Source organism: Natrix helvetica (assembly GCF_964273705.1).
Source record: "Natrix helvetica genome assembly, chromosome: 4".
Taxonomy (NCBI): Eukaryota; Metazoa; Chordata; class Lepidosauria; order Squamata; family Natricidae; genus Natrix; species Natrix helvetica.
The window spans coordinates 669,893-685,064 of NC_138550.1; the positions used below are offsets into that span (position 1 = coordinate 669,893).

Consider the following 15,172-nt stretch of genomic DNA (forward strand, 5'->3'; position numbering starts at 1 on the left):
CACTGTATCCAGCGCACCAGTTACAGAACTGGAAGGGGCCTTGGAGGTCTTCTAGTCCAACCCCCCGCCCAAGTTAGAGACCCTACACCAAGGGTGTTCAACCTTGGGAACTTTCAAGATTTGTGGACTTCAACTCCCAGAACTTCTCATCCAGCCTGGCTGGTTGGGGGATTCTGGAGGCCGAAGTGGGCAAGTCTTAAAACGGCCACAGCTGGACTGTCCCATATCCCAGGCAAATGGCCTGTCCAGCCTCTCTTTCAAAGCCAAAGCCAGTGATGGAGCCCCCAGGACCCCCCTCGATTGTCCTCCCTGTCAGGAAATTTCTCCTTGGCTCTTCGTTGTTTCTGTCCTTGGTAGGCTTCCATCCTTTGCCTCTTGTCCTGCCTGCTTTAAGTAGGTTCACACACAGACACACACACACACACACACACCCTCAAACATTGGGAGGCAGCCAGTTCATCTAGGACTTCCCCCCAAAGTGAACTCAAAGTGACCGACCAGGTCTGAAAGGACGGCCCTTATCCTCCCACCGGAGCCTTTATTGGTGCATTTGAGGAGCTGAAGGATTCCGGTCTACATGCAGAGGAGCCGAATACAATAAATAGTCAAACGGAAGGCACAGATTGGGTGAGGAAACAAGCCAATGAAGCCAAGGGGAATCCTCTGGTCCAGCAGCCCAGCCTGGCCACCGAGTACGGTCGGGATGGTTTCCAAGGATTTGTGACGAGGGGGAAATTGTCCCAGGAACCGACTCCTTCCCCAAAGAGGGAGACAGCGAGACAGGGCGGGCTAGAAGGGGCAGCAGGCCCTTAGGTGGGGGGTCCCAGAAAGGAGGTCAGGCACAAGGAGGCATCGTCAAAGCAGCTGAACCTGGCTCCCGGGGGGGGGGGGGGGCGAATGAGGAGCGGCCCCTGAAGGGCACTTACAGATTCTGGCTGCAGCCATTGGACCCCCACTTCTTCCCTTCCCCCTTGACCTCATCCCCCAACCCCGCCTTGGCCATTTCCAAGGGAAGGCAAGTGCAGGATGGCTACCCAGTTTCCTGCAGACAGAGCGCCACGGCCTGGCTGCCCTGCGGGGTGACCTAGAACTTCCTAACCTAGCTGGGGGCTGGGGGGCTGGGGGAAGGCGGAAGGAGGCCGAGGGGGCCCAGAGGCTCCTTAAGACCCGCACATCAGGCACTCCTCCCGGTTCTCCAGGGAGCAGACCATGGCCGCCGTGTTCCTCTCCTTCTCCTCCTCTTCCTTGGAGCTCTTCTCCTTCAGCTTCTCCTTGTTGAGGGTGAACTGGATGGGGTTGGCCGCCGGCTTCGTCCGCAGGTAGTACATCCCCGTCTTCAGGCCCTGCGGGAGGCAAGTGCAACCGGCTCAAGGACCCAAGGCCTCGGCCTCAGCGGTGGAGGCATCCAGGCCAGAAAGCAGCAGGCCACGAATTCCAGTCCCACCTTAGGCACGAAAGCTGGTTGGGTGACTGGGCCAATCACTAGGAAACCAGTTCTAGTCACTCCTGAGGCATGAATGCCGAGAAGGTGACTTTGGGCCAATCCCCAGGAGACGGTGCTCTCTGGGCCGAGTTGCTCTCTTTCAGACATCTCATGACCCAACTAGGGAACACCATCAACGCTGTTATGCAGTTGGTGGAGATGCCTGTTCAGAGGTGGGTGGGGGGGGCTTAGCTTCATGGGCCTCCCCAGCCCGCTGCAGGAGGTGGTGGCTTCCTCTGCCCTCCCCGCTCACCTGCTTCCAGCCGTAGAAGTGCATACTGGTCAGCTTGCCGTAGTTGGGCTCCGCAATGTGGATGTTGAGAGACTGGCTCTGGTCGATGAAGGCCCCCCGGTCAGCTGCCATCTTCAGGATGGTCTTCTGCGAGATCTCCCACACCGTCTTGTAGAGCTGCTTCAAGTCCTCGGGAATCTCCGGGATATTCTGGAAGGGAGAAGAGCAGCAGGATGGGTCTCTCTCTCTCTCCCTCCCTCTCTCTCCCTGGGCAGTTGGGAGCTGGGGGAAAGAGGGGGGGAGGGAGGGAGGGAGGGAGGGAGAGGTCCCAGCAACCTCTCTGCAGGCAGCCTCTTCAGCCTGGGCAACCAAGGAGGAGTGTCTTCTTGGTAAAAATCTTGTTTATTGCTTAAATCTCTGCACTGCTTATCTCGACTAAAGGATTCTGGGCGGCTTACACCGCCTCACTGCAACCAGCCTGGAGATGATCTGTTTCAGCTTCTCCCCTCTGGCCCCCGCTATAGGGCATTGCACGCCAAAACAACTAGACACAAGGGACGGTTTCTGCCCCCGTGCCATCCCTCTGCCAAAGCCCTCATTTCCACAGCCCTCTCCTATGCCCAAAGATATCTATCCATGTTGTGGGGCTGTCTTGTTCTTATCCTTCCGATCTGTTCTTTAAAGCTGGTCTTTAGCACGTCTACACCAGGCTTCACGCGGCTGCTTGGGAAACGCACAGGCCCCGATCGGAGCAACCCCGGCCGAGCGGCAGCCTGCATTTTTGTCTCCTGCGCAAGAGCCCCGGATGAGGGAAAGGCAATTCCACGGGAAGCCACTGCTGTGCTGGGCGAGGTGCCAGGCGCCAGGGACCGTCTCCATGACGCAACCGGAGGGGAGCTCAGCTGGGCCCCCCCACACGTAGTAGAGCAGAAAAACGGGCGGGGCCCCTGACCAGCACAGGGGGCCCAGGACCCTCGGCCGGACGTACCTGGATGGAGCCGCTGAAGGCGATGATCTGGTTCTTCATCTCCTCGCTCCACAGGCCCCTCTCGGTCAGGTCCTTCAGCAAGTGGGGATTCACAATCTGCAACCCCCAAACCCCGGCAGTCACCTTAGGCAAGTCACCCGCCTTTGCCCCCCCCCCCACGGCCCACGTCCGCTTCCCTCCCCAGGTGGCCACGCGGGCCCTTCTCTGAGGGAGGCAGTCCTCGACCTACAACCATTCTTTTAGTGACCACTGGAAGTTCCAACAGCATTGAAAAAAAGGGACTGTCAACCAGACACAGGATCAAAGTTTGGGAGCCTGGCGACCCCCAAGCGCTTTGCAGCTCCTCTCCGGGGGGCTCAGGGCTCAGGCCTTCTGCCTCCTTCCCACAAAAGGAGGGTCAATTGGGGGGAAGCTGGATTGGCTTAACGACGCCAGTCACTGAACAACTGCAATGATTCGCTTAACAACCATGTCAAAAAAGGTCAGAAAACCAGGTGGGGTCCACCTTACAACAACACCCCCCCCCCTGCTTAGCAATTCTTAGAACTTCTGGCCCAGTTGTGGTCGTAATTCCGAGGACCAGCTGCATTCTGCACTCCAGCCCCCATCACTCTTGGCTCCTCTTGGCAGTCCCGGGACACCCCCCCCCCACAGCCCTGGGCCTGGTCCCCCCCCTCCCTCCAAGGCTTACCTGGGACAGCCCTTACCTGGAACTCCCCTGAGAGGACTCGGCGGGTGTAGATATTGCTGGTGTAAGGCTCCACGGACTCATTGTTCCCCAGAATCTGAGCCGTGGAAGCTGTGGGCATCGGGGCCACCAGGAGGCTGTTCCTGACCCCGTACCTGGGAGAGAGAGAGAGAGACGGGCAGGAGAAACGGGGGGCTGGCAGGGGCCCAGCAGGCCCCAGGGAAGAGGGAGGGGCATGGCCCCCCTTGCCCTGGGCACCCGCGCTCTGCAGCCGGGCGTGGGGAGGGGGCTCTCGTACTCACTGTGCGATTTTTGCCTTCAGAGCGCTCCAGTCCCAAAGGCCCGTGGGGGTCACGTCCCACATGTCGTACTGAAGGATCTGCAAGGGGGTCGGAGGGAAGGCAGCCCCCTTTATTCCACACGCCCCACAGGGAAGCCCACCGCCCCCACAGAGCAGGGCCTGCAGCCCAAACGTTCTTCCCAAGGGGAGCTAAGAGGGGAGAGGTCTGCCTGTCCAATGGGACACTGTGGAGATTCTCTGGGTTTGAAAAGAAAGATAAAGCCGCTCTCTGAGCTCGGCTGTTTTCTTGCAGACATTTCATGACCCAACTAGGCAATGTCATCAGTGCTGCTGCTGCTGCTGCTGCTAGCACTGATAACATTCCCTAGTAGTCGGGTCACGAAACGTCTGCAAGAAGACAGCCGAGCTGAGGGAGCACCAAGGAAGCCCACTGAATGGAGCCTCTTCAGGGATCTGAATCCCACACCCACAGGGGAGCAAATGCCTCTTTTCAGGGGGACCCAGGCCCACGCCCAGCCCCCCCTCCCACTTACTCCTCTGCTGACGGGGCTGCCCTGGTAGGTCTCGTAGGGCCCGTCCTCCCGGGCGAGCTGGCAGCTGGCCTCCAGGGCCCAGTAGTAGATGGTCTCGAAGATCTGCTGGTTGAGCAGCTGGGCCTCGGGGCTCTCGAAGGGGAACCTCATGAGGATGAAGGCGTCGGCCAGGCCCTGCACCCCAATGCCGATGGGGCGGTGGCGCTTGTTGGAGGTCTCGGCCTGGAGAGGTTTGGAGGGGGGCAAGGAAGGGCTCAGCCCACCTGGTCTCAGCTTGTGCGGATCTCCAGTCCACCTCCACCCCCCCAACCCCTTCCCCTAAATGCTGCCCCCCCCCGAGGGGAGCTAGGAAGCCGGTCTCCTCCGTGGGAACCCCCGCCCCACAGCCCACTCTGCCCCCCTTGGACCTTCCGTGAGGCCTCAGGGGTTGGTCCTTCCCCCAAGCGCTGGGGAGGGGGGGGAGGGTTAAGGGGTGGTAGGTTGCCCTGGATGCCTATGGAGATTGCTCTCCGTCCTCCAGGCCACAGTTGCCCCCCAGGGGCTTTTTTCTCCAAGAGGCAACCGGGCCTTCTGGGTTTTTCTTTGAAGGCCTTTCCCTTCTCATCCAGGAAGCCTCTTCCGCTCCGCAAGGAGCACCGATCCCTCCCTTCCCCACCCTCCGGTCAGAGCTGAAGAAGCTTCTGGGAGGAGAAGCGAAACGCCTTCAAAGGAAAACCAGGAAGTCCAGTGGCCTCTGGGGAAAAGGCGGCTTTGGGTCCGCCTGGATTGTTACCGTTTCATTGGGTTGACTTTTAAAATAATCCGATGTTGTTTTTTACATTTCTGATTAGGAGCCGCCCAGGGTCGGCTGGAGGATGGGCCGCTCTAGAGGGGCCTCGGAGGAAGGAATCTGCTGGGGATTTCCCTGCCTGAGAGCCGACCGGCGCCTGGGTTCCCTGTGCCCAGGTGGTGGGCGCTTAACGACCGTCACGACGTGGGACGCAGCCCGGGTGCCCCCTCCCGGCCCCCACGCACCTCCGGCACCGGGTAGTGGTTGATGTCGATGATCTTGTTCAGGTTGCGGACGATGACCGTGGTGACCTCGGCCAGCCTCTGGAAGTCGTAGCTGTGCTCCGGCGTCACATACATGTTGAGTGCTATGGAGGCCAGGTTGCAGACGGCCACCTGGAGGGTGAAAGCAAAAGAGAGGCTCTCACGGAGGGAAGGCCCCCCCACAGGCCTCCCCCGGAGACCCCCCACCCCAACGGGAGCCCAGCCCTTGGACACCCTCAGCTTTGGCCCACCGTTGATTTCCCTCCGTGGGGCTCCACCGTGCTTAAACTCCTGGTCAATGGCCGGCCCCCTCGGGGCCCTCAAAGGACTGTGGGAAGAGGAGCCTCTCAGCCTGGACTCCCTGCCTGGCTGCCCCCTTTCTCACAGCTGCTGCCGGCCCCACACGGAGGTCCTTCACCCGGGAACCAATTAGGGAGGAGGTTTGTGATAAGAGCCCTTTCTGGGCGCCTGGGAGCCCTTCTGGGCTCGGCTGAAAGGGGGAGGGGAGGGGAGGGGAGGGAGGGGGGGAAAGGGCAGGGAGTGGAAAGCAAGGGAGGGAGGGGGGAGGGGAGGGGAGGGGAGGGGAGGGGAGGGAGGGGGGGAAAGGGCAGGGAGTGGAAAGCAAGGGAGGGAGGGGGGAGGGGAGGGGAGGGGAGGGGAGGGGAGGGAGGGGGGGAAAGGGCAGGCAGTGGAAAGCAAGGGAGGGAGGGGGGAGGGGAGGGGGGAGGCCCACCTCCTCCTTGCTGGTGTACTCCACAATCTCGGTGCAGAGGTTGCTGCACTTGATGGTGCCCAGGTTCTGCTGGTTGCTCTTCCGGTTGCAGGAGTCCTTGTAGAGCATGTAGGGGGTCCCTGTCTCCGTCTGGGACTCGATGATGGCGTACCACAGCTGCTGGGCCTTCAGCACTCTGCGCACCCGGCCTTGCTTCTCGTAGCTGGAGGGACAGGCGCAGGGTTTCCAGCACCTCCCCGGCCTCAGCCCAAACGCCCAGGCGCCTCCGCCAGTCCGAAGGGCCCCCGCTCCCAACACAAAGCCCCCACCTTCCGCCCAAGGCGGCCGATCCGGCCCCTCGGTCACCTCCGGCATGGGGATAACCAGCGACCCCACCCACCTCCACGAAACGCAAGCCCTCAGCCCCCCAAGAGCTTCCTCCCTGGTGGCCCTGCTGCCCTGCTGGATGGAGCCCCTGGGAGTCCCCCAAGGAGAGGGGAGGAAGCTTTGGGGAAGGCCTCCAACCCCAGCGCCTCTTCTCCCGCCCAGAATCCTTTCTATGCTGGGTCACGTACCCTTTGGCATTTTATTGCCGCATTTCTTGAACTCCCTCTGGGGGCCTTCTCAGCACAGAGGGCTTTACGAGTATTGTTCCATTGGGTTCCATCCAACCCCCCCCCCTCGTGGCTCCCTGGGGAAATCCCTGGGACCGAGGGTGGTGGAGGCCCATGCATCTCAAAACGGCCTGCAGAAGCTCCGGGCTTCCGTGTTGCCCCTCCCAGCCCAGCCGTTCCTGCCTACCTTTCGTAGAGCCGCTCAAACTCTTCTCCCCAGACCTCATCCAGACCGGGACACTCACTGGGACACATCAGGGACCAGTCCTGTTGGAGGAGGGGGGAAAGCTCAACTCCCACCCACTACCTACGCCCTCTCCTTCTGCAGAAGAGCCTCCGTGCGTTAATAGCCACCTTAAAAGAGGTCCATGAAAGGCAAAGCATTGGATGCCATTCAAGAATAAGCCCCCCCCCCCTTCTAGGCCACAAAGATCAGGGCTCAGTTTCGGGGTCCCCTCGCCCAGCTGATCCTGCCAAGAGTCCCTTTTACCTGGTTGGTCTCCACCCGTTTCATGAAGAGGTCCGGGATCCAGAGCGCATAGAAAAGGTCCCGGGCTCTCTGCTCCTCCTTCCCCGTGTTCTTCTTCAGGTCCAGGAACTCAAAGATGTCGAAGTGCCAGGGCTCCAGGTAGATGGCGAAGGCCCCGGGTCTCTGGGAGAGGGGGGGGGGGAGACCAGGCAAGAGCCCCTTCAGCCCATCTTGGCCCTGGGTGCGTTTCTGGGGCCTCTTTCAAACCCTCGGGCCCCCCCAGCCTTGGAGGTCTTCTAGTCCAGCCCTCCAAGCAGGAGACAAAAGCCTGCCCAGTCTCTTCTTAAAAGCCTCCACCCACAACCTCTGGAGGCAAATCAATCCACTGGTTTCTCCTCTGTTCCAGGCTGCTTCTCTCCTTGATTAGTTTCCATCCGTTGCTTCTTCTCCTGCCTTCTGGGCTTTGGAGAATAATATGACCCCCCCCCTCCTCTTCTTCTTTGGGGTATCATGCCCCTTCTAGTCCTTCTCTTCACTAGATTGGACGTACCCCAAATTCCTGCAACCGGTTCTTCGTCTGTTTTAGCCCCCTAATCCTCTTGGCTGCTCTTCTCTCCACTTTGCTGAGACACCTTCACCCCTCGCCAGAAACAAGCCCCCACTTTAAAGCGGGGGTCTCCAACACTGCCAACTTTTAAGACCTGTGGACTTCAAGTCCCAGAATTCCTCAGCCAGCTGTAGCCGAGGAATTCTGGGAGTTGAACTCCCCACATCTTAAAAGTTGCCAAGGTTGGAGACCCCCCCCCACTTTAAACTATGCTTGAGAAGACAGCCCTGGGACAATCACACACACACCCCCGCTGTGCGTGTCCCTGGCCACACACGTCTCCACCAGCCCCCTTGGGAGAAGACCACCCACCTTATTTCCCCCTTGGTCCACGTAGCGAGCCGTGTTGTTGTAGACCCTCAACATGGGGACCAGCCCGTTGGAGTTGCCGTTGGTCTGGGAAATGAAAGAGAGTGGGGAGAGTGAGCTGCTCCTTAGCCAGGGAGAAAAGGCTCCCTTGGAGGCAGCCCCAGTTGCCCCCCCCCCGAGCACCCCTTGGGGGCCCCCAGGAATCCACCCGGGCTGCCCACGGCAGACGCACCCCAGCAATGTAGCTGCCGGTGGCCCGGATGCAGCTCACGGCCACCCCGATGCCCCCCGCGGACTTGGAGATGAGCGCGCAGTGCTTCAGCGTGTCGTAGATGCCCTCGATGCTGTCGTCCTTCATGCACAGCAGGAAGCAGCTGGAGGGGGAGAAAAGACAGATGTGCAGGTAGAGCAAGGTCCCCTCCCAGCCCCGAGCCCAGCAAGACGGCTGCCTTCCACCCCCAACTCCCACTGCTCAGGCAACCTTGGTTTGTACGCCCAGACCAGGGAGAGGGGCAGGGTCTTCCCTCGTGCCGTCACTCTGCTGAGCCCCCAACTCTCACAGCAGATCAAACCCACAGGGCCTGGCTGCAGGATTTTTATCCCTTTCATGATCAATTGTTGCTTCCACCTTTTATTGGCTGTTTGCTTTATTATTATCATTACATTCTGTTGTTTTCATGCACACCGAAAGCTTCTGTACCGGAGACAAATGCCTTATATATATATATATCTAACCACACTTGGCCAAATAAATTATTATGTCTTTATTTTTTTCAATTAAGGCCTTTCCTAATCCCACCAACTTTGATAAATCTCCCAAGGCCACAATTACATCTTGACCTTTGCAAGTGATTGCAGATTACAAGAGCCCCGGGTGGCCCAGTGGTTGGAGTGCAGGGTGGAAGGCTGACTCTGCCCACTGCCACCAGTTCGATCCTGACTGGTCGACTCAGCTTTCCATCCTTCTGAGGCCAGTAAAAGGGGGACCCAGATTGTTGCGGGCAGCAAGCTGTAAAACCTTGAGGGGGCTATAAAGCACCATGAAGCGGTATATACGTCTCAGCGCTGGTGCTCTTGCAACAGGACCCAAGGCAATCCCCGAAAAAAGCCCTTCAATCTTTCTTCGCTGCTGCCCCAAGATGCTGGAATCGGACAACGATCCCCAAATCTGCCTGTGGCCACGTGAGCTGCAGAAGGAAGGGAGCGACTGCCCCACACACCATCTAAGCAGGAAGCAGCCCCCGTTTCTTCGCCCTTCCAAGCCGCTGGGCTTCAGCGGTTCCTCCCCCAACCCTTACCTGGAGAGCTGAGGGCGGTTGGTGCCGGCGTTGAAGAGGGTGGGGGAAGCGTGGGTGAACCACTTCTCGGACAGGAGGTTGTAGGTCTCAATGGCCGCCTCGATGTCGTTCTTGTGGATGCCCACCGAGACCCTCATCAGCATGTGCTGCGGACGCTCGGCCACTGCAGGCAGGGGGGCAGAGAAGGGAGACGTTGCGACGGTTACGCATTTGGCTGGGTGGGAGAGACCTGTCCCCACACTTACGGGTAGTCCTTGGTTTACAACTGCTTGTTTAGTGACTGTCCAAAGTTACAATGGAGCCCAGAAGGTACTTATGATCCAGTTCCAAAGTTCCAAGGACAGACAGACAGACACACAGAGAGCAGCCACATTTCAACCCTGCTATTCTGTTAAATGAATCTAAAACCTGGTCTCACCAAGACTTGCAGCCCTTCATTTACCACAATTTGTTCAGACTATTCAAAGTTACAACAGCACTGAAAAAAGTGACTTACAACTGGTCCTCAGCCTTATGACCGTTGTAGCACCCCCATAAGTTGTGTGCTTGAAATTCGGGAGCTGCCCCCCTCTCCCCCGCATATATTTAACATGGCTGGAGGGCCCTGGGGGTCAGGCGGTCACCATGAGTGACCTTCCCAGACAGCCTCTGACAGGCAAAGCCAGATTCGCTTAACAATCACGTGCCTCGCTTAACAACTGCAGCGATTCCAATGGCTATAGCCAAAAAAGGTAGTGAAATCGAGTGTGACTCACTTAACAATCCCTTCCTTAGCAACAGATATTCTGGCCCCAATTGTGGCCATAAGTCAAGGACCACCTTTACGAGGGATGCATCCACCCAGTTGGGAGGAGAGCTGGGCCAGCCCCTTCCAGAGAATTTCAGCAGAACCTTTTTCAGATGTTATGAAAAGGCGGAAAGGCTCGTGAACTGCACTTCAGCAGATGCGTCAAATGGGCAACCCGTGCAGGATTTAAACTGGGCAGAGTCAGCGGGGGGGAGGCAGCTGGCTAGGAGGGTCCCATGGGAGAGAGCCCACCGCTACCTAATCAACTAGGCAGGCAGGTCCAATGGGTGTTTCTTGAGACCTTCTGAAAAGGCCAGAAACCTTTTGAGGAATCTGAGTGGGACCCTTTCTCGCTTGGAGGTTTGCTGGAAGAGTCCCTCTGATGCCTGGCAGTTCCAAAATGGGCTTTGGCTTTATCAGACGTTCAGAAAAGTTAAGAACCCTCGTACAAAGAATTGAGCCCGTTGTACAAACCTTTAGAATTGATTTTCAGAAGATAGGAGCGCTCCAGGGTCTGAAAGGTTTTTAAAAAAAAATCAGGGTCAGCAAGGGACAATTAAATAATACAACCATTTATCACCATCATGCTTTAAGTCTACTGCCAGGCCCCAAATGTGCCCGCAATAACTGCCCCACATCCTCCGCCCCACCCCCCCCACCCCCGTGGTCTGGATCCAGCAGAACCAAAAGGAGGCGGCTTCAAACTCTGCTCTTCCTCGGCCTAGAAAAGCCCCGTCCAGATGCATTTCCTCAACTGTCCCACCCCCGCCACAAACAAACCCACCCCGGAAGTAAAACTGGTCTTATAAACCCTTGTTTTCTAGCAAGGATGGGCAGCTGCATCCGTGGTTACATAAACAGCGCTGTTAGCTGGTACACCAACAATGGTGACCAGTAAATAACTGGGACCATCAACCTTGATCCTACTGTACGTATCCTGTTTAGCATGATCTGCCCCCTGGCTGTGGAAAAAAGGTAAAAGAAAGGAAAATGGAAGAAAGGAGGGGGAAAAAGGAAGGAGGGAGGGAGAGAGGAAGGTAGGAATCCTTTAAACGTAAGGAAAGGTTTCTGATGGTAAAATAGGGGAGAAAAGAAGGGTCTCCCTAGAGAGCTTGCGAGTTCTCCACCTTTGGAGGTTTTGAAGAAGAGGATAGTTAATTACTGGCTACGGAGGATTTAAATAGTTTTCCTGCATGTTACATAGAGTTGGACTAGATGATCTTCAGGTTCTCCTCTACAACTCCCATGATTCTTCCAGCTATCCTCTCTCTAGGCTAGAAAGCAGGAGGCCATGACCTCAAGGCCCACCTGAAAGCCAGCTGGGTGAATTTAGGCCAGTCCCTCCCTCTCAGCCCAACCCACCTCACGGAGTTGTTGTTTTGGGGGTGAAACGTGGAGAAGGAAGGAGTATTGTGTATTTTCACTCCCTTGAGTTATTTGTAAACAGAACAGAAGACCGGATACAAGTAAATAAATAGATAAAACTTCCACCTTACCTTAAAGCCAAAGTAATTGTAGGAGAAATCCCGATCATAGATTATTGCAGAATTCAGTCGCTGTGGAAAAAACAATAACAGGATATCAGATTCAACATTGAGACCGTGTGGCCCTCAGCCCGCCTGAGCTCAAAATATGCAGCAATCTTGTTCATACATACGCTAAAATTCAGAGGGTCATGGGGGGGCGGGGAGGGGGGATCTAATCTGACTTGTGAGTGGCAAAGATGCTCCTGGCTTCCAGGCTCTGCTCTTCAAGCGCCTAGGCAAGGTCTATGGAAGCAAATGAAGACCCCAGAGCCTATCCAGGGCCAGGACCGGACACAAGGCCTTGCCAGAAGAGCAACAGGCTGTGCTCATCACAGAGGAAATGTCGGGATCTCAAAAAAGAGGCACCAAAGACCCTGGCAAGATTCAGTCGGTCCCACCTCAAGGCTAGAATCCCCCAGCACTAGAACCTGTTTCCCTAGCAGAAGCAAATCTCTGTAGCTCAAGGTTGAACTGGGGGGACCTTGGTCCTCTCTCAGCTGGGCTCCTTTCCTGCAGACCCAACTAGGGAGCATCATCAGTGCCGGAAGGGAGTGGGGCTTGGGGGGAGAGTTGTGGGGACCTTGGTGCTCTCTGAGCTGGGCTGTTTTCTTGCAGATGTTTTCATGACCCAACTAGGGAGCATCATCAGTGCTGGAAGGGAGGGGAGATTGCTCTCTCAACAGCCTAAGCAGGGGACCACAAAGAACACTCCCACCAACACTGACAGAGGATGCCCATTTAACTAAACACAGAGCAACCCCCCCCCCTCACTGATGATGTTCCCTAGTTAGGTCATGAAACATCTGCAAGAAAGCCACCCAGCTCGGAGAGCCCCAGGGACCCCACCTTTGTCTCCACCTGCTCCACAGAACTTCATTCAATCAGCACCTACATCCTTGTTGGCTTGTACGATGTCCAGGGTTTGTTTGGAGATCATGGGAGAATGCTTGCTGTTGTGTGGGTTCACGTAGTTGTAGAGGTCTTCCATCACATCTGGAAAGCAAGAAAGGCACAACGGATCACAGCACGGCCATATTAACCGTGGCAGGAGGAAGGCACACCTACAGTATATGGCGGTCCAGTTGCAGAGGATCAGTTTTCTACTTATCCATCTTTCTGTTCAGATCCAGTCAGCATTAATTCACTTCCTGAATACAGGTAGTTCTCAGTTGCGACTGGTTGCTTAGCAAACTTTCAAAATAACAGCAAGGAGCTGGAACAATTTCCCACAAAATAGCCTTCTCAGTGATGGCTGTGATGGTCAGGCTAGGAAAGCCCAGCTGGTCCCTTGTTTTGGCAGGCGGGCAGAGGCTGCTTCATGACAGCAGGCCTCTGGGTGTCTCTTAAGAACATCTTAAAGGACCTATTTGCATCAATTATTATTTGATATACTTTTAGCTTCTTATAGTACAGGTTTTCCTTGACTTACCATAGTTCACTTAATGACCGTTCAAAGTTACATCAGCAGTGAAAAAAGTGACATGACCGTTTGTTCACACTTAAAATTGTTGCAGCATCCCCAGGGCCACCTGATCGAAATTAAACCACAGTAATAACATAGCGTCCCCGTTTCTGCAAACACTCACCACTAAAGACTTTCTTCGTTTCTTTGTGCAGGTTGGAGACCGCGATGCGTGCGGCCAGGATGGCGTAGTCAGGGTACTTGGTTGTGAGAGTTGCTGCCGTCTCAGCCGCCAGCGTGTCCAGTTCGACCGTGGTCACCCCACTGTACAGACCCTGGATCACCTTCATGGTGATTTGAGCCTGGCCAAAACAAGAGAACTCTTATTCATGGGAAACGGATTTCCACAACTATTCAGTTAGTGACCGTTCCAAGTTATAAGGGCACTAAAAAAAAAAAAGTTTTGACTAGCCCTCAAACTTACCACCATTGCCGCATCCCCACAGTCACATGATCCAATTTCATCTACCGACCTATTTCTCCACCTATCATCCGTTTCAGTATCTCTCTCTCTATCATCTATTTTTCTATTTCTCTGCCCATCTATTTCCATTCCTGCATTTGCCTGCCTGCCTGCCTACCTATCCAATTATGGTTTTGAATGTCAGACTCACCTCTGTCTGAGTTGGGCAGCCGTATACATTTGTCAAATAAATAAAAGGCTGAGTAGCGATTAAGGCCATGAGTTGAGGAGGGACCCTGAGTGAAGGGGGTGGTGCCACACCTATAAAAGTATCCTTCCTCCCCTCCTCCCCCCCCCCCCCCAGCTGATCCAAGCCACACCAGAGAGAAGATGTCCATCGAAATAAGAAGTAGACTCTGGTGGCAAACTAATCCCCTTTCCTCAGCATTATGAATACCAGGGTTTTTATCTGGGGAAGCCAAAAGGAAACTCACGGGATCCACAAAATCCAAATTGAGGCCATAGCAGAGCTTCTGGATCCGGGAGGTGATCTTATCAAACATCACCCGCTCGTGGCGGCCATCTGCCCAGGAGGAAAGCGACAGGCATGAAATCTTGAGTCCAAAGGAGGCAGTTGGGGCAGAACAGCAGCAGCAGCCCTGGGGGGGGCAGGGGGACCCAGTCTGTGCCCCATTCCCTTGTTCATAATGGATCTGGGGGGGGCTGAACAGGAGGGGGCCACACTCCTGCCACTCTTTGGGGACAGGCTGCCGCCCCCCACTTTTTCAGGAGTTACAGGAACTCTTCAGACCAGAAGGCTCAATCCCTCCCCCCTCCTCCCCCCAAGCACCTGGGCCCTGCCGGACAGGCCGAAGTCCCTCTGGTCAAGCCTTCTCCTCTTCCAGGAGTTTCGGGAGGGGGACTCACTCCTCCTCCCTCCATTGGCCTTTGGGAGCAGGCACCCCCCCTCCCCACTCAGGAGACCCCGTGATGCCCCCCCCATCTGGAGGACCTTGGCCCACCTACTCGGGCCTCGTCCCTTCCCTTGGGGGGGTCTGCAGGAGGGAGATGCAGCCTCCATTCAGGGGGGGGACTGGGGGGGCTGCCTCTGGGGGCTCCGGGGGTCTCGAGGCAGGGGGGGAGGGGCCCCTTCCTTGCACTTGGGGAACAGGCTGCCCAACAGACCCCTGGGACGCCCCCTTTCCCTCTTCCAGGGGCTTCGGGGGGGGTCGCCAGGGGGGCTGTGGGGGAGGAAGGGGGGAGAGAGACCCCCCATATCTTGCCAGGCACGAGGGGGATCCTCGAAGCCCCTTGGGGGGGCATCCCTCCCCGCAGGGCCGGGGAGCCCCCTCCGCCTTAAGAGTCCCAATGGGGAGGGGAGGGGGGGTCGCTACCCCCCGAAGTCTGGGGTGGGGAGGGCTGGGCTCCCAGCCTAAGGGACCCGCTGGGGGACTACAAAACCCATCGCCCTCCAGCCAGCGAGTGCCCGGGACCGTCGGATGAGGGGCGGGGGGACCGGGCTGCCCACCTCGCTTGACGACGTGCATGGTGCCGGGCCGGACGAGGAGCTCCGCCGCCTCAGCCGATCGCCCGCCAGACGCTTTCCCGCCACCGCCGCGGCCCCGCCCCGCCAGACACCGGCGCCACCATCTTGGACGCGGGCCCCGCCGCCCCTAACAGCCGAGTTTGCCCCGCACAAAGATGGCGGGTGACGGGGAAACCGGCCTC

The 15,172-nt window shown here is 57.1% G+C and overlaps 1 protein-coding gene across 1 annotated transcript; it reads right to left on the minus strand.

The window, feature by feature from the left end:
* Window positions 1–502: 502 nt before the first annotated feature.
* Window positions 503–15,140, minus strand: RRM1 (ribonucleotide reductase catalytic subunit M1). The gene is made up of 19 exons (XM_081952681.1): window positions 14,973–15,140; window positions 13,939–14,027; window positions 13,166–13,343; window positions 12,472–12,572; window positions 11,550–11,609; window positions 10,528–10,567; window positions 9,267–9,429; window positions 8,201–8,342; window positions 7,972–8,055; window positions 7,074–7,235; window positions 6,771–6,850; window positions 5,991–6,192; window positions 5,240–5,389; window positions 4,226–4,447; window positions 3,694–3,770; window positions 3,411–3,546; window positions 2,704–2,799; window positions 1,737–1,925; window positions 503–1,343 (listed from the first exon to the last, which is right to left on the minus strand). Exons 1-19 carry the CDS (start codon window positions 14,989–14,991, stop codon window positions 1,161–1,163), a joined length of 2,373 nt encoding a protein of 790 aa, XP_081808807.1. The 5' UTR covers window positions 14,992–15,140; the 3' UTR covers window positions 503–1,160.
* Between the last annotated feature and the right edge of the window lie 32 nt (window positions 15,141–15,172).